The sequence below is a fragment of the Lithobates pipiens genome, unplaced genomic scaffold, assembly GCF_037356315.1.
Source record: "Lithobates pipiens isolate NorthernLeopardFrog02 unplaced genomic scaffold, aLitPip1_a1.2 Scaffold_28, whole genome shotgun sequence".
Classification (NCBI taxonomy): domain Eukaryota; kingdom Metazoa; phylum Chordata; class Amphibia; order Anura; family Ranidae; genus Lithobates; species Lithobates pipiens.
Window position 1 is genome coordinate 96,838,842 of NW_027507789.1, and position 19,454 is coordinate 96,858,295.

Sequence of the window (19,454 nt, forward strand, 5' to 3'; positions counted from 1 at the left end):
ATAATGCAGTTCAGTAGTTCACAAAAAAATATTGGGGAACTGTCAGGAAGGGCATGCCAGCACCCAAGATGGCTGCCGAAGATGACCTGTTAGCTCTGCCCCTGTCAGGATGCCATTGGTGCGCACGCACCATGTGACAGCTTTTGCCACCCAAACAGGCTATTTAAACTCAGCCAGTTTACAGGCTCAGTGCTGTCTGCTCTACAGCGTTCCCTGTGTAACCTGCAATTACTTACCTGCCTTCTGTTCCTGTTGTGACCCGGCTTTCTTCCTGACGTTCCCGTTTCCTGCCTGCATCCGACCCCGGCTTGTCCCCCACTCCGCACCTGCCTGCTCCTTCTGCCCCTCTGCTGCCAGCCTGTTGACGACCCGGCCTGTAATCTGATTCCGCTTCTGCTTCAGCCCCTGTTCCTGACGTGCCCGTTGTGTATGACCCGGCCAGCCTGTACTTGCCTTCTCTTCAGCCTTGATGGTGCCACCATCCCTTCTGCTGCATCTGCACTCCTGCCTGTGGGGACCGGTTGTCTACTTGTTCCAGCTACCTGCCTACCACTGCTCTGGGATTCCTACAGACACCTCTACAGCCCAGCCGAGTGCTCCAAGCCAGCTCCAGGTTCAGCGATCTCGCCAGGCACTCGTGCGAATCTGCATCTCAGTGCTTCCTGTCAGCTCTATCAGGGGCTCCAAGTCAGAGTTGTAAGAGAGGCCGTCCTCTGCATATCAGGCTCCATCACTAGGTACGTGACAGGAACTGGACAAAGTGCAGAAAAGAGCGACCAAACTGATAAGAGGCATGGATAGGCTCAGCTATGAGGAAAGATTAGCGGAAATTAAATTATTCTCAGGTTATTTATCATTTAATTAGTTATCATTTATAGTGGAGCTGCATAATTAAAAATCAAGAATCGTTATCGTTTCACAATTCTTTCTATGCAAATAATTCTCTATGCTCTTCTGAAGCCACAGCCATCAAAAGTAAGGAAGAGAAAAACTGGTCAGTCTGCCAAGAATGACAACATTCTTTATCAGTTGAACTTAAGTATCAACATTTTAACAATTTGTCAGTGGAATAGACTTTGGGGGTTATTTACAAAAGGAAAATCCACTTTGCACTACAAGTGCAAAGTGCACTTGAAATTGTCCTTAAAGTGCACTTGGAAGTGCAGTCGCTGTAAACCTGAGGGGTAGATCTGAAATGAGGGGAAGTTCTGCTGATTTTATCATCCAATCATGTGCAAGCTAAAATGCTGTTTTTTTATTTTTCTTGCATGTCCCCCTCGGATCTACAGCGACTGCACTTCCAAGTAATGTTAGCTCATTTTTTTTTTTTATAATGTAAAAGATTTTACGTTGCAAGAATTGTGATCTTTTTATTCTAAGCAAAAAAATGTTGATTCTCATTTTGACCAGAATCGTGCAGCTCTAATTTATAGGTAAAGTTTTAATCCATGGAATATCCAATTTTGTCTTGGGTGGATCATGAAGACATTTTTTTTCCCTCACTGGAGCAAATTGGATCATGCTTTATTGATTTTTTTTTGCCTTCCTTTGAATCAACTGTGGGTATAGGATTGTGTATATGGAGGGTTTCTATTTATGCGTGTTTTTATTTTTTCATTTGGCTGAACTGAATGGACTTTTTGTTTTTTTTCCACTCTCATTAAAGGGGGATTCCACCCTAAAGTGGAACCTCCACTGATCGGATCCCTCCCCCTCTCTGGTGTCACAATTGACACTTTTCAGGGGGGAGGGGGGTGGAGATACCTGTCAAAGACAGGTATTTACACCCACTTCCGGGCATAGACTCCCGTGGGAGTCTACGGCATTTCCTGCCCTGCCGCGCTGTCTGCTGGGACACACACGGGTCCCAGTGACAGCGCGGAGATTTCCTATTGCGCGGCGCAACTCGCGCATGCGCAGCAGGGAACCGGGAAGTGAAGCCGATTCGCTTCACTTCCTGATTCCCTCACCTAGAATGGTGGCGGCAACAGCTGAGGGCCGAGCGATCGATGGGCCTCGGCTGCCGGCATCGCTGGAACCCGGGACAGGTGAGTGTCCATTTATTAAAAGTCAGCAGCTGTAGTATTTATAGCTGCTGGCTTTTAATATTTTTTTTTTTGGTGGAATCCCTCTTTAACTATGTGTAAATTTGGTGGTTGACTGGAGGATTAAAGATTACAAACACGACCTCAGTGTCCCATTTTACACTTAGGCCACGTTCACACTGCTCCGACACAGAAGTCCACACAGTCCTTTGGGTCTGGTATGAATCTGGAGGGGGAGACTCTAAGCCAAAAAAAAAAAAAAAAAAACGGCATGGAGTATCCCCCAAAACCCATACCAGACCCTTATCTGAGCATGCAGCCCGGCAGGTCAGGAAAGGAGGAGGACAAGCGAGCAGCGCCCCCCCCCCCCCCCCCCATCTTCTGGACCATGCCAGGCCACACTCCCTCCCCATAGCAGATTGTCTCCATGTTGATGGGAATAAGGGCCTCTTCCCGACAACCCTGGGCGGTGGTTGTGGAAGTCTGAGGGCGGGGGGCTTATCGAAATCTGGAAACCCCATTTAACAAGGGGGCCCCTAGATCCCGGCCCCCCACCCTATGGAAATTAGTACAGTGGAACCTTGGATTACGAGCATAATCCGTTCCAGGAGTTCCACTCATATCAAAGCGAGTTTCCCCATATAAGTCAATGGAAAGGAAGATAAATTTGTTCCACATTAACTTCTATTGCATGCAATACCGCATCTGGCCAGAAGTTGGGGGGGGGGCACCAGAGAGACTCGGAAATACACGGAGACTGCTCAGATGCACTCGGAAACCCTCGAAAAAACACTTGGGAACTGAGTATTTCTGAGCAACTCTGAATGGCTCCGAGTGTCACCGGAGCCCCCACAATTCTCTGGCCAAATGTGGTACTGCACACCGCAGAGGCTTGAAGTTTGCTCATTTTGCGAGACAACACTCGCAAACCGAGTAAGTCATTTAAAAAAAAGAATAGCCCGTATTGCGAAATGCTCTGTAACCACAGTACTCGCAATACGAGGTTCCACTGTATAGGATACATTGTACCCCTACTCATTGAACCAAAAAAAAAAAAAAAGTGTCAAAAATAAATAAAAAAATAGTAAAACCAGTACACAGGTTTTTGACGAGGTCCTTTATTAAAAGTATCTCAAACGTGTCTTCTCCAGTCATCCGGCGTGTGCCATTACTTATATAGCCATGGCAAACCAGTGATGTCATCATGAGGTACCACCCCTTGTGTCCTCACTGCCCAAAGCATGATGGGCCAGTGATGTCACAAGGGGCGGGGCCTTCGAATGAACTCACCGGATGGCCACACCCCATGGTTATATAATTAATGGTACATGCTGGAGCTAACACAACAGCGTGTGCTAGCGTTGAGAGAATAACTGGAGGAAGAATCAGAGACAGAAGACAGCGAAGAGAGAAGAGCCAGAGGAAGAAGACATCAGCCCAGCGAGAAGAACTGGAGGAAGAAGACATCACTGGACAGAGAAGAACCAGAGGGAGAAGACACATAGGGGCTACTTTAATAAAAGACTTTGTCAAAAACCTGTGTACTGATTTTATTTGTTTTTAACACTTTTTTTGGGTGAATGAGTAGGGGTACAATGTACCCCTACGCATTCACATAGGGTGGGGGACTGGGATCCGGGGGTCCACTTTAGCAAGATTTCTAGATCTCTAAGGTAAGGGTTGTCGGGAAGAGGCCCTCTTACCCATCAACATGGGGACAAGTTGAGTTGGGGTGGAGGGGGCAGAGCCCCCCCTGCCCCAGAGCATCCATTTCCCCCATTTTGAGGGCATGTGGCCTGGTATGGTCCAGAAGGGGAGACACTCTCTCTTTCCCCTCCTTTCCTGACGAGCTGCATGCTCAGATAAGGGTCTGGTATGGATTTTGGTGGGGGGGGGGGGGACCCTACGCCTTTTTAATTTTGTTGTGGGTGTTCGCCTTAGAAATCCATACCAGTTCAAATGCTCTGGTATGGTTGGGGGGGGGGGCACGCCATTTTTTTATTTTGGCTTAGGGTTAAGGTATAAAATTAGGGTGGGGGGTGTCCGCAGAATGTTTTTTTTTGTGTGGTTCCTCTTCAAGATCCTCACAGTCCAAAGACAGACCAAAGTAGTGCTGGAATCTTTTTTTAAAGTTGGACCGACTTGCGTCAGGCCAGTTAACGCGGCCCACAGAGGGAACAATTGATTTATACATGTCATGCAACACGTCATGTCGCACCAGTGTGAACCGGGCCTTACAAGAAGTCTACAAGTTTTACCAGGGAACTTGTCTCAAAATAGGTGTAATGACTCCTCTAGATTTGAAGTCTGGGGAGGGGATCATGAAAGAACACTGTGAATCAGTGACTGGATAATTTGGGTAGCTTCTGTCTATGAAAGTGAGCTTCTTGAAGGAAAATATTGAGCTCTCATGTGCCAGAGATCTATCTGCAGTCCTTTCATTTACTACTGGAATAAGGATATGAAATCAGTTTGTATAAGTTTTTTTTTTTTTTTTTTTTTTTTTTATAATTTTCTGGACAAGGTGATTCAGACTTGGAGAGGGAGCCATGCAAGATATTCAGGGCTCTGCTGCACTACAGAATGATTTCAACCTAACTTTGGGCTTATAGGAGAGAAGAGCACAGGGATACAGCTTCAGTGTGCACTACTGCTTCTTTATTATGTAATCAGAGAAGATGACCAAAGAAGCAGAAATTTGTCAGCCATGTTTTCTTAAGGGTCACCCATTAGTTGTGGGAAATACCATCACAATTTAGGGAGCTGGTGTTGGGTTATGTAGGATGCTATGATTTTTGCCTAGTGTTCAAATTCAACATCAAAATCCAAACACTTGTTTTATTAGCGTAATCACATTAAAACACAAACCAGCATTACATAATTTAACACACAAATTATACTCTTAGGCTTCATGTACAATGCTGCTGGTAAAAAGGATCTTTAGGAGCAGTTGGGCATTTTCAGCTGCCACTTTTCTAGGCAGTTGAGTTTAGAAGCATTTTTTTGGAAAGCAAAAAAAATGTATTCAGGATGGATGTTCAGAAGCGTTTGAAACACCTCTAACAGCTTATAAACATGTATAAATGCGGTAACTCGCGTCAAGTCACATTTTGCTTAAAATCATCTTTAATTTTTGACTATTTAAAAAAAAATAAACGCTTCTAAACACAAACACAGCATGTAAACGTGGTAAAACAGGCATTTTGAAATGTTGGTTACCATCTCTCAAATTAAATCATTCAGAAGAGGTTGGAAAACGTCCCGTGAACATTAAGTGCCCATTCACACTACTGCGACTTGTCAGGCGACTTAGCCGCTTGACAAGTCGTGCTCCATTCTGTACTATGGAACCATTCTAATAGGAGCGACTCAAGTCGCTCCGACTTAGAAAAAGGTTCCTGTACTATTTTTGGGGTGACTTCAGGCGACTTGCATTGACTTCTATACAGAAGTCATTTTGCAAGTCGCTGCTGAAGTCGTGTGCAGGTCACGTCTGTGAGCCGCGCTGCAAGTCGTGTTGCCCCTGTGCGAACCAGCAGTAAGCCTTACACTTTTCCACAGAAAAAAAGCTGACTCACCCATTTTGTCTTGCTATTGACTCCAGGCGATCTGTCATAGCAGAAAGGGAAGACACTAAAAAAAAGAAACAATGAGATTTATAGTACAGGAAACATTCTTGGCGTATGCATGTAACTGAAAATCTTAAAGTGGTTGTATACCCTCTTTTGTAACTTTTACCTACAGGAAAGCCTATAATAAGGCTTACCTGTAGGTAAAAAAAAATATCTCCTAAACCTGTATGGTTTAGGAGATATTCCCCTCGGTATGCGCCGCTGACTGCAGCGGCGCATGCGCACGAGGGGATTCTCGGCCTGAAAATCTGGCAGTGGCCGGCGGCCAGAAAGAAATCTCCCGCGCGCATGCGCGGGAGTGACGATATCGCGGCTCCGGCCACTCACAGCGCCGGAGCCGCGATACCCGGAAGAAACGCTGATGGAGCATGTCAGCTCCCTCGGCGTGGATCGTGGCAGATGTCGGGGCCTCGTTCTAAGGTAAGTATTTCATAATGAGCTAGTATGCGGTGCATACTAGCTCATTATGCCTTTTGCTTTGCAGGTGTTAAAAAAAAAATAAAAAATAGCGGGTTTACTACCGCTTTAAAGCGGTTTTGTACAGAAAATTGCAAGTTCATCTTATTCAAATGGCTTACCATTGAAATAAAATAATATGCAGTATTTACCTTTTATTTTTAGCGTTTATGCCGACTTCCGGGCTCTCCTCCCGTGGGAGTAGGCGTGTTTATCGGCTTCGCAATGGTCCCTGGGAACTTTTTTAGCTATTTCCCAGGAATCCGTGGGGGACACAGTCAAGCCGAAATTGCCATTTTGAAAGTGGGCAGGCAGCTCTATCAGCCATTACCACTATAGCACACGAGACAAAAGGAAGGAAAACAAAGAGGACACTCAATGAGCATGTGCGAGATGGAGCAGTGGATTCTGGGAGCTCAGCGTCATCGCATCCAGGAAGTAAATGCCTGTGGGCTTCAAACGCCCACAGTGAAAATGGAAACTGCCGGACTGTTTTTTTAAAAGTTTTCCTTAGCAATGAAATCGTCACGCTGGGGGTTAAAAAGACGCAGATCGTGGCTGCAAAGACACCGTAGGAATCGCCCACCAGTGACACAGGTAAAAAAAAAAAAAAAAAACGGCAGTGGAATCCCGCTTTAAAACTGCTCACCTTTTAAAGCTTTTTGTAAGGTTTCTAGACAGCTAACAAGGTGTTGGTGCCCTCCAGTTATCATTCCGGTCCTCTTCTCCTGAAAAACAGATTCAATGAACATAAAAGGACTGCTCAGGCTATTCAAAACAATCTAAGCTTCCAAAGTATATATAGTCTAAACAACTCAACTGTAGTTAATATTAAAAGAGGTGTACATAGAGAATAGCAGAATTTGGACTGCACTCACAGTGAAATCCCTTTCCTGGATAATAGGACTGTCTCTAGTCTGGAGACAACTGTGTATAAGTGAGGCAGTGAAAAAGAATCTCAGCTTACTGGATGTAAAAAAATACCATGGCTCCTGGTTTGAGGCTGAAAGCTCTAAGCAAACTTGCATTTGAGGTTTGTAATAAGGGAGTGAGAAGGTTTTTTATCTTCATGCATTGTATGCAAGAAGTTAAAAAACGCTGGGCTTCCTACTTACATAGTAGGTAAGGTTGATAAAAGACACAAGTCTATCAAGTCCAACCTATGTGTGTGATTATATGTCAGTATTACATTGTATATCCATGTATGTTGTGGTCGTTCAGGTGCTTATCTAATACTTTCTTGAAACCATCTATGCCCCTCACTGAGGCCGCCTGTGGAAGGGAATTCCACATCCTTGCCGCTTACAGTAAAGAACCCTCTACGTAGTTTAAGATTAAACCTCTTTTCTTCTAATTTTAATGAGTGGCCACAAGTCTTGTTAACCACTTGCCGACCGCCACACGACGATATACGTCGGCAGAATGGCACGGGCAGGCATATGGGCGTATATATAAGTCCCTGCCTGCCCGCGGGTGGGGGGCCCGATCGGGCCCCCCCCCCGGTGCCTGCGGCGGTCGGCATTCCTTCGAGAGCGATCCGGGATGAGGGGGCGGCCATTCATTCATGGCCACCCCCTCGCGATCGCTCTCGACGAATGGAAATCCCCCGTGACATCACTTCCTCTCCTGTAATGTAAACACAGGAGAGGAAGTGATGTATTCTCTCCTCCGTGTCGGTATTTTTCGTTCCGACACGGAGGAGAGCGGATCGGTGAGTTGCACCAACACTCTACACACACAGTAGAACATGCCAGGCACACTCACACCCCCCCCTTTACCCCCCGATCACCCCCCCAATTACCCCTGCCCCCCAGTCACAGTGACACCAATGTCATTTTATTTTATTTTTTTTTTGCATTGGTGTCATTTGTGACTGTAATAACTGTTAGTGTACCCCCCTAACCCCCCCAATAAAGGTTTAACCCCGTGATCACCCCCCGTCGCCAGGCTGGGTTCACATTGCAGCGGTTTATGAGAACGAATGTGATTCGCACCGCACTGCAGTGCAAATCACATCCGATCTCTGTGCGATTCGAGTTCAGCCATTCGCCGCACCCGCCGCAAATTCGCACGGGACCCTTTTTTTGGCCCGCAGCAGAATCGGATCGCATGGGTGTTCACACCATGCGATCCGAGTTTGCAGATCGCACTGCGATATGCGAACTGATCTGGGGGTGTCAGTAACATTTCACTGACACTCCCAGCAGTTCGCATAGGGCAGTGTGAACTGCCGCCGGGAGGCATGCGATGCGGGAACCCGCCGCGGATTCGCGGCGTTTCCGCATCGCTCCAGTGTGAACCCAGCCTAATAAGCGATCATTTTTTTGATCGCCGTATTAGTGTCACAGGTGACGCTAGTTAGGCAGGTAGGTATTTAGGTTCGCCGCAGCTTTTTATAGCGCCAGGGACCCCCATATACTACCGCATAAAGCCCCCTGATTGCCCCCTAGTTAACCCTTTCACCTGTGATCACCATATAACTGTTACAGGTGACGCTGGTTGGTTAGTTATTTTTTTATAGTTTCAGGGCACCCGCCATTTATTACCTAATAAAGGTTTAACCCCCTGATCACCCGGCGGGTGTCATTTGTGACTAATAACTGTTAGGGCAGTTAGGGTTAGCCCCCTTTAGTTCTAAGGTACCCCCCTAACCCCCCCAATAAAGGTTTAACCCCGTGATCACCCCCCGTCGCCAGTGTCACTAAGGCTGGGTTCACATTGCAGCGGTTTGAGAACGGATGTGATTCGCACCGCACTGCAGTGCAAATCACATCCGATCTCTGTGCGATTCGAGTTCAGCCATTCGCCGCACCCGCCACACCCGCCGCACCCGCCGCAAATTCGCACGGGACCCTTTTTTTGGCCCGCAGCAGAATCGGATCGCATGGGTGTTCACACCATGCGATCCGAGTTTGCAGATCGCACTGCGATATGCGAACTGATCTGGGGGTGTCAGTAACATTTCACTGACACTCCCAGCAGTTCGCATAGGGCAGTGTGAACTTCCGCCGGGAGGCATGCGATGCGGGAACCCGCCGCGCATTCGTGGCGTTCCCGCATCGCTCCAGTGTGAACCCAGCCTAATAAGCGATCGTTTTTCTGATCGCTGTATTAGTGTCACAGGTGACGCTAGTTAGGCAGGTAGGTATTTAGGTTCGCCGCAGCTTTTTATAGCGCCAGGGACCCCCATATACTACCGCATAAAGCCCCCTGATTGCCCCCTAGTTAACCCTTTCACCAGTGATCACCATATAACTGTTACAGGTGACGCTGGTTGGTTAGTTATTTTTTTATAGTTTCAGGGCACCCGCCATTTATTACCTAGTCTCACTAGTGTACCCCTAAATTTAGGGGTGTCTACTTTCCAAAATGGGGTCATTTGGGGGGGGTTTGTGCCATCTTGGCATTTTATGGCCTTCAAAACTGTAACGCCCCTAGAAAGCCTGAAGGCGGTGCTTGGTTTTCGGGGCCCCGTACGCGGCTAGGCTCCCAAAAAGTCCCACATATGTGGTATCCCCGTACTCAGGAGAAGCAGCAGAATTTATTTTGGGGTGTCATTTCACATATGCCCATGGCATGTGTGAGCAATATATCATTTAGTGACAACTTTGTGAAAAAAAAAAAAAAAAAAAAAAAGTTTGTAATTTTCCCGCAACTTGTGGCAAAATATAAAATATTCCATGAACTCAACATGCCTCTCAGCAAATAGCTTGGGGTGTCTACTTTCTAAAATGGGGTCATTTGTGGGGGTTTTGTGCCATCTTGGCATTTTATGGCCTTCAAAACTGTAATAGGTAGTGAGAAGTGAACTCAAAAATTTACGCCCTTAGAAAGCCTGAAGGCGGTGCTTGGTTTTCGGGGCCCCGTACGCGGCTAGGCTCCCAAAAAGTCCCACATATGTGGTATCCCCATACTCAGGAGAAGCAGCAGAATTTATTTTGGGGTGTCATTTCACATACGCCCATAGCATGTGTGAGCAATATATCATTTAGTGACAACTTTGTGTAAAAAAAAAAAGAAATTTTTTTTTTGTCATTATTCAATCGCTTGAGGCAAAAAAATAAAATATTCAATGGGCTCAACATGCCTCTTATCAATTTCCTTAGGGGGTCTACTTTCCAAAATGGGGTCATTTGGGGGGGTTTTGTACTGCCCTGCCATTTTAGCACCTCAAGAAATGAGATAGGCAGTCGTAAACTAAAAGCTGCGTAAATTCCAGAAAACGTACCTTAGTTTGTAGATGTGACAACTTTTGCGCAAACCAATAAATATACAATTATTGACTTTTTTTTTACCAAAGACATGTGGCTGAATACATTTTGGCCTAAATGTATGACTAAAATTGAGTTTATTGGATTTTTCTAATAACAAAAAGTAGAAAATATCATTTTTTTTCAAAATTTGCGGTCTTTTTACGTTTATATCGCAAAAAATAAAAATCGCAGAGGCAATCAAATACCATCAAAAGAAAGCTCTATTTGTGGGAAGAAAAGGACGCAAATTTTGTTTGGGTACAACATTGCATGACCGCGCAATTACCAGTTAAAGCAGCGCAGTGCCAAAGTGTAAAAAGACCTCTGGTCATTTACCAGCAAAATGGTCCGGTCTGAAAGTGGTTAAACTCCCTTTTGCGAAAAAGTTTTATCCCTATTGTGGAGTCACCAGTATGGTATTTGTATATTGAAATCATATCCCCTCTCAAGCGTTTCTTCTCCAGAGAGAATAAGTCCAGTGCTCGCAACCTTTCCTCTTAAATAATATCCTCCAGACCCTTTATCAGCTTTGTTGCCTTTCTTTGTACTCGCTTCATTTCCAGTACATCCTTCCTGAAGACTGGTGCCCAGAACTGGACAACATATTCCAGGAGCGGCCGGACCAGAGTGTTGTAGAGCGGGAGAATTATCGGTTTATCTCTGGAGTTGATCCCCTTTTTAATGCATGCCAATATACTGTTTTCTTTCCTGCGTGGAGCGGATAATCTATGTGGCCAGCTTTACCCCAGATTCCTGCATACTTAGATATGCCTGTTTAAATCATCAACCATGCAAGTTTCTAAATGTTGTACCTTCATTAAATGTAACTGTATTGCAACACTTAGAGGCGATTTTCTTCTCTTTTATATTTAGCTGTGACAAGACGCTACTTGTATATCAAGTCAAAATGTATTTACATTTTTTCTTGTGTCTTGCAAAACACTCTCAAATCAAGTTTACTTTCAAACCAAGGTTTCACTGTAAAATTATATTTATATATATATATATATATACACACACACACACACACACACACACACACACACACGCATGCACATTATCTCACAGAAGTGAGTACACCCCTCACATTTTTGTAAATGATTTATATCTTTTTAACAACATTGAAGAAATGGCACTTTGCTACAAGGTAAAAATCATAGGATTTTTGTACTAACCGTAAAATCCTTTTCTCTGCAATTCACCGAGCGACACAGCTCCTCTCTGTAATTAAATGGGTTTGTTAGCCTGCCACTAGGAGAAACTAGGCAAAATTGTAACACAATACACGGGCCCTGCGCTGACAACCCTCCCTGCTGCCCCAGCAGCTTCATTATGTCAACAAGCAGTACAACGTAGAGAAAAGGAGGGTTGGGTGCTGTGTCGGTCGGTGAATTACAGAGAAAAGGATTTTACGGCAAGTACAAAAATCCTATTTTCTCTTATATTCACAGACCAACACAGTCCCTCTCTGTAACTAAATGAGATGTCCCCAAACAGTGCCAAACGAGGGGTGGAAAAAACAGCATAAAAACTTGATCCACCATGGCAAGTGGAAACTAGTGAAACCAAACCCACAAAAGAAAAGCAGTGTGTGGAAAAAACACCACCATATAACCGCGTATCCTCAACCGGAGTGATCCCTAAGACTGCAACATTGCGGAAGTAATGCAACCGTGCATTAACAAAACAGTACTGCATTTTTATCAAAAAAAATGGAAAAAATCTCAATTGCATATACAGAATTGCAACTACACAGCCACCTGCAAAACTTTGTGGCCAAAACAGGCATCGGCCGATGCACTGACGTCTACCTTGTAGAACTTGGTAAGCGTATGGACAGACGACCAGGTCGCCGCCTTACACACCTGAGCGACAGACGCTTGGTGTAGGAAAGCCCATGCTCTTGTAGAGTGAGTCGTGACTGGAAAGGGGGCCACCTGCCCCTTCAAGGCGTAGGCTTGGATTACAATCTTTCTGATCCACCTGGAAATGGTGGCCGACGAGAACGCCATAACCGTCTTTGGACCAGCGACCGAAACAAACAGTGAGTCTGACATTTCCGAAAGGGAGCCGTGGCAGACAAGTACACCTTCAGAGCCCTAACCACATCAAGAGCGTGACGGGCCACCTCCTTGGGGTGCTTCGGCTTAGGACACAACGATGGTAATACAATGTCCTCATTGATATGAAAAGCTGAAACCACCTTCAGTAGAAAGGACAGTTGCGGACGCAACACCACCTTATCCCTGTGGATGACCAGATAAGGTGACTTGCATGACAAGGTCACCAATTCCAAAATCCCCCTGGCCGATGTGATGGCCACTAGAAAGACCACTTTCTGGGAAAGAGTCAACAGGGGAATCTCCCTGATGTTTTCAAACGACGGCTTTTGAAGCGCCAAAAACACCAGGTTCAAATCCCATGGGGGTAACGGCGGACGCACCGGAGGGACTACATGCGTACCCCCTGAACGAAGGTACTCACCAATGAGTGAGACGCCAGGGGTCACTGAAAAAAAGACAGCCAAGGCTGAAATTTGCCCCTTAATGGTGCTTAACGCCAATTTCTGGTCTACTCCGTGCTGAAGAAACAGCAGGATCCTGCATATAGAAAAGGAGCGCGGATGCCATCCTTTCTCCTCACACATGATATATTTGGATTTTGCAAAAGCATTCGATACTGTTCCGCACACACGGCTCATATGTAAGGTAAAGTCTACAGGTTTGGAAACATCAGTTTGTAGATGGATAGAAAACTGGCTAAAAGACAGAATTCAGAGAGTAGTGGTTAATGATTCTTACTCTGAATGGTCTAAGGTTATGAGTGGTGTACCCCAAGGTTCAGTGCTGGGACCCTTACTTTTTAATATCTTTATAAATGATATTGGGTCTGGGATCAAGAGTAACATTTCCGTCTTTGCAGATGACACCAAGCTATGCAGTGCAATAACGTCCTTACAGGATGTCACCAATTTACAAGCAGACCTCAATGCTCTGTCTAATTGGGCGACTATGTGGCAGATGAGGTTTAATGTTGAGAAATGTAAGGTTATGCACTTGGGGGCTAAGAATATGCATGCATCATACACGCTAGGGGGAGTACAACTGGGGGAATCCATAGTGGAGAAGGATCTGGGGGTTTTGGTAGATCATAAGCTCAATAATAGCATGCAATGCCAAGCTGCGGTTTCCAAAGCGAGCAAAGTCCTTTCCTGTATTAAGAGAGGTATGTACTCCAGAGAGAGAGATATCATTTTGCCCCTGTTCAAATCATTAGTAAGACCTCATCTGGAATATGCCGTTCAGTTTTGGGCACCAGTTCTCAAAAAGGATATCGGGGAACTGGAGAAAGTGCAGAGAAGGGCAACCAAACTGATAAGAGGCATGGAGCAACTCAGCTATGAGGAAAGATTAGAGGAACTGAATTTATTCACTCTTGATAAGAGGAGATTAAGGGGGGATTTGATCAACATGTACAAATATATAAGGGGTCCATATAGGGAACTTGGTGTCGAGTTATTCACTTTAAAGTCAACAAAGAGGACAAGGGGGCACTCTTTACGTCTAGAGGAGAAGAGATTTCATCTCCAAATACGGAAAGGTTTCTTCACAGTAAGAGCTGTGAAAATGTGGAATAGACTCCCTGCAGAGGTGGTTATGGCCAGCTCAGTGGATTGCTTTAAGAAAGGCCTGGATTATTTCCTAAGTGTACGTAATATAACTGGGTACTAAAATTTATAGGTAAAGTTGATCCGGGGAAAATCAGATTGCCTCTCGGGGGATCAGGAAGGAATTTTTTCCCCTGCTTTAGCAAATTGGATCATGCTCTGCTGGGGTTTTTTGCCTTCCTCTGGATCAACTGTGGGTATAGAATTGGGTATATGGGCTGGTATATGTATGTGTGTATATATATATATATATATATATATATATATATATATATATATATATATATATATGTATATATATGTATATATGTATGTATGTATATGTGTATATGTATGTATAGTATATTTTATTTTATTTTATTTTTTTTATTTTTTTTTGGTTGAACTGGATGGACTTGTGTCTTTTTTCAACCTGACTAACTATGTAACTATGTAACTATGTAACATGGAGATGTAGGCCTCCCAAGTATGATGGTATATCTTCCGTGAAGATTTCCGCACTCTCAACATAGTTGGAATCACAGAGTCCGACAAACCCCGGCAAATCCACAGCACCTGGCTCTCAATAGCCATGCCGTTAAAGCCAGCGATGGTAAAGCCGGGTGAAAGATTGGACCTTGAGATAGGAGGTCCTCTCGCAGCAGCAGTCGACAGGGAGCGTCTGCCACCAGACGCACCAGGTCTGCGTACCAAGGACTGAGGCCAATCTGGGGCAACCAGGATTACTGGAATCCCCTCGGCTTACACTCTGCAAAGCAGACATGGCAACAGTTTCAGTGGAGGAAAGGCGTAGATCAGCTGGTACTGATCCCAGGGAGCCACCAGCGCGTCTGACGCGTCTGCCCACGGATCTCTTGTCCTGGACACTAATCTTGGCACCTTCCGATTGAGACGGGAGGCCAATAGATCCACATCTGGTGTTCCCCACTTCAGGCACAGCAGCCTGAATATCTCCGGATGCAATGCCCATTCTCCTGGGTCCAGCATCTGTCAACTCAGATAGTCCGCTTGCCAATTCTCCACCCCCGGGATGTAAATGGCCAACAGGGCCGGTACGTGTCGCTCTGCCCACCAAAGTATGTGAGCGACCTCCCGAGCAGCGGCTGAGCTTCTTGCTCCCCCTTGGTGATTTATGTATGCCACGGCCGTGGCGTTGTCCAACTGCACCCTGATCGGACGCCCTTGAAGACTCGACGACCATATGTGGAGGCACAGCCTTATCGCTCTCAATTCGAGCAGACTGATCGGCAACTTGGATTCTTCCGTCGACCAGAGGCCCTGAGCCAACTGAATCCCCATCATTCCACCCCAGCCGGATAGGCTGGCGTCAGTTGTGATCACAGTCCATTGGAGAGGTAGGAACAATTTTCCTGACCAAATCCCCAGGTATCTCAGCCACCATAGCAGGGAGTCTCTGACGGACTGGCTCACCTGGATCGAGCGATCCAGGGACAACGTAGATTTGTCCCATTTCGATATCTCTTTCTGCAAGACCCTGATGTGGAACTGGGGATACGGCATGGCTTCGAAGGCGGCCACCATGAGACCCAGGACTCGCATGTAAAAGTGAAGTGACGACCGCTCGCGATTCCACAGTAGTTTTATCGCGGCTCTAAGGGTCTGCACCTTGTCTGAAGGGAGAAAGGCTTGCTTCCTTGGAGTCCAGCAACAAGCCTAGGTACTCCAGATGCTGGGTCGGTAATACCACTGACTTCTTTAGGTTCAACAGCCACTAAAATTCTTGCAACGTCTGCATGGAGATCGCAACATCCTCCTCCAACTCTGAGGCGGAAGATGCTCTCAGGAGGAGATCGTCTAGATATCCCACGATCGCGATCCCGCGTTGTATCAGCAACGGCAAAAATGGAGCCAATACCTTGGTAAAGACTCAGGGGGCTGATGCCAGGCCAAATGGTAGAGCCACAAACGATAGAGGGCTTCCCCAACAGCAAAAAAGCAGAAAGGTTTGATGCCGCAGACATATGGGTATGTGCAGGTACGCATCCTGGATGTCCAAGGACGCCAGGGAGTCCCCTTGATGGAGTACAGCGACTAATGAGCGAACTGATTCCATCCTGAACCTCTGCACCTTTACCAAGTGATTGAGGTCTTTTAAGTCCAAGATTGGACGTACCCCTTCCTTCTTGGGAACCACAAACAGATTTGAGTAGAATCCCTGGAAGCGTTCCGATTCCGGAACTGGTACAACCACCTCTCGACTCAGCAAGTCCCTTACTGACCCCTACAGGGCCACCTGGCGAACCGGGGACACGGGTATGCTGGAGGGGAAGAATCTGTTTGACGGCCAAGAGAGAAACTATCTTGTAGCCCGTGGAAATCAGATCGCAGACCCATTGGTCGGATAAGCGGGAGGATTACTGGGCTGCAAACTCCCGAAGGCGACCCCCACCTGACACATGGGTGGGGGCAAACCTTCATGCAGTAGCACTTTTTGTCGCAGGCTTGCGATGCCGGGGACGCTTTTGTCCGTACGTGGATGTACTGTCAGGCTGGGGACACTTCGTCGAAAACCCCGGTCGGACGAAAAATCAGTTTGTGAGCGGAAAAAGAGGGCCCTTGCCTACGGCGTGGCTCCTTAGGTTTCCTGGCTTGCGGGAGTAGGGTACTCTTACCGCCGATGGTATTTTTTATAATGTCATCCAACGAGGCTCCAAAGAGCTGGTTGCCAAGGAAGGGAACACATCCTGGAAGATTGCCAAGGAAGAGAACGCATCCTGGAAGATCTCAGGGCTTTCTTAGATGCCTGGTCAGCAGACCAGCATTTTAGCCAAATCAGGCGCCTCAGCACCACAGCTGACACTAAAGCCCTGGATAACAGAGGAAGAGTATCCAGGGCTGCGTCACAGACATACTTAAAGCCTTGCGCTAGTTGGTCTGCTAGTTCCACGCAGAAGGGGGGGGAGGCCCGCCCGGTGCAAAAGTTTTCCTACTCAGTCAGTGTCTGCGACACCAGTGCGGATGACAGTACAGATCGCACGGCTGACCCCACAACCGTAAACAAGGAACGAGCCACCGCCTCGGCATTACTGTCCATGGGATCCTTGAATGCAGGAGTCCCCTCAACTGGGATCGTGGTTACTTTATTTAACCTGGATACTGGGGGGTCCACGACCGGAGGGGCCGACCACTTTTTGAGAAGGCTTTCTTCAAAGGGGTAACGCACCGCCATGTTTTTGGGGACCGAAAAGGTCCTTTGCGGCTGACCCCATTCCCTGTAGATGAACTTGTCAAAATAAGTAAAATACGGGAACACCTTATGTGAACCTGCTGGCTTGCGTGACCCAAAGGGGACCGATACATCAGCAGAGGGATCCGCTGGCTCCTCTATCTTCAGAGTATCACGCACAGCTGTGATAAGTGCTCCAACCATCGCTTTGTCGCGCCCGAACAGGGAATCATCCTCACTGTCCGACCAGTCCTGTTCAGCCTTGTCTGATAGGTCAGAGCAGGGGTCACCAGCTGCAGCAGGGCCCCAGTCTGCATCAGAGCTCTCCCCAGAGGACAGGGGGGCAGGGGCCTTTTTAGCGCACCTTTCCTTCTACGCACTGCCTCTATTTTAGCAACAAATGAGTTAAGGATTGCCGTCAGGGTGTCCATGGGCACAGCGCCATCCGCAGGTGACCCAGTTGCAATAGCCTGAATTTCAGGGGAAGAAACACCAGTTTCTGAAGCCACGCTGACCCTACCCTGTCTGCCACCCGAAGGGGACTTAGGACAGTGACAGTCCCACCCTCCTGCTGCTGCTGGCTGGGGGGGGGGCTCCTAGTGCCAGACTCACCACCCTGACATGTTCTGTGTCGGTAACTAGCGGCGCCTGTAGTCCCCAGGTGGTTACCCAAGTGCAGAGTGAAGAAGCTGTGTCGGGATGGTGTTCACAAGGAGGGGGTGGAGCCACGGAAGATGGTGCCACATAGCAGCTGAACGCCGAGACTAAAGGCGCACCTCCCCAGAGGCGAGCTGACAGTATGCCTGTAATGCGCTACTAATGTGAGGAGATCCCGGAGCCCAATTGTCCTGCTGTTAGAGCCCCGAGTGGAGCAGATAACCAGACGCCAGAAGCTAGAGACCGGTATCTCTCCCCCATGCTGGGTTCCTGAAGGCGTCAGATGGATACAGCAGCTTAGCGGAGGAGGAGAGGGAGGAGAAAGAGGCCGGCGGAAGGAGCCAGGCTACCTGGGGCAGAAACGCGGATCACTACGGAGACTGCCGCCAAATCCCTCCCACAAGAGTGGTGAGCATCTTATTCCTGCACCCCCGAAGGAGAGTGGGAAGTCAGCGGAGCGGCACGGAAAGCGGTAAGGGGGGGATAAAGAGCTGCTGCAGTAGGCTACATAGTCGTGGCTGTACAGTGGTGGAGCCTGAGACTAGAGACTAGAGTCTTGGAAGATTGAAGGATCACTGCGGTGAGGTCGGGCGAGGTTGGTTAGAACAGCTGCTCACCTTGAAATGCCATGAAATATCATTTGTATGAAAGACTGTTAAATTAATCTATATTATTAACTTATGCTCCTACTACTGTTATTAGCCCCCCTGGATATTAATTAGATGAGGGATCTGCTGTCCTACCCGATGCTCTGTACTGAGGCCAGGAGAAATGTGGATTGAAACTGAATAATAGAGACAGCTGAAAGCAAGGGCATATTGCTGCATATAAACTTTTCCCCCTCTTTTTTTTTCTTGAGAAGGTGCAGTATATATCTTATCATATTGTAACTGGAAAGCTATACGAGAAGACAGGTATTTGAAGAAGCATGAACTATATAATCTGCATGAAAGTATGAGCTGCAAAATATCTAATATATAAGGCAACTATTTAAAATATCTATAACTCAAATATAAGCAGGGGTGAAGGCTCCAGTTGAAACCAACGGATATTATTTTTACTTTCCCCCTGCATTTTTATTTTCTTTTTTTTTAGATGATTGGACATATGGACAATTGATATAGATATTTTGTTTGTTGTAATCATTGCATACCATTTCCTCTTTTGCAATTTTTCTGCTGCAATTTTTAATTGGACTAGAAATTCGGACATTTGATATATCTATCTATTTACTTTCCCCCGTGTTGTCCTTACCCCCCTCTCCCCTCCTTTTTTTTGACAAAATTGCGTATGGTCTGGTGTAATTTATCTTAATGCTCTGAAAGGGAAAAAAAAAAAAATTTAATATATATATATATATATATATATATATATATATATATATATATATATATATATATATATAAACAAATAATTAGACAATTAAGTGGTAATAATTATAATCATCCCCCCACCCCCTATGAGTATCTTCCCTCCCCCCTGCCTGTTCTTGGTTTGTTTTGTTTGTTCCCTCCCACCCCCCTTTTTTTTTCCCCCCCATTTTACATACTTTTCTGC

General features: G+C 46.4%; 1 protein-coding gene across 1 annotated transcript in view; it reads right to left on the reverse strand.

The window, feature by feature from the left end:
- MED1 (mediator complex subunit 1) overlaps positions 1–19,454 on the reverse strand; it is a 552,713-nt gene that overhangs the window by 469,770 nt on the left and 63,489 nt on the right. Inside the window, exons 3-4 of the mRNA XM_077459477.1 lie at positions 6,783–6,861; positions 5,624–5,678 (exon numbers count right to left, since the gene is read on the reverse strand). Of these exons, the coding sequence (XP_077315603.1) occupies positions 5,624–5,678; positions 6,783–6,861 (134 nt within the window). The remainder of the gene's footprint in view (positions 1–5,623; positions 5,679–6,782; positions 6,862–19,454) is intronic.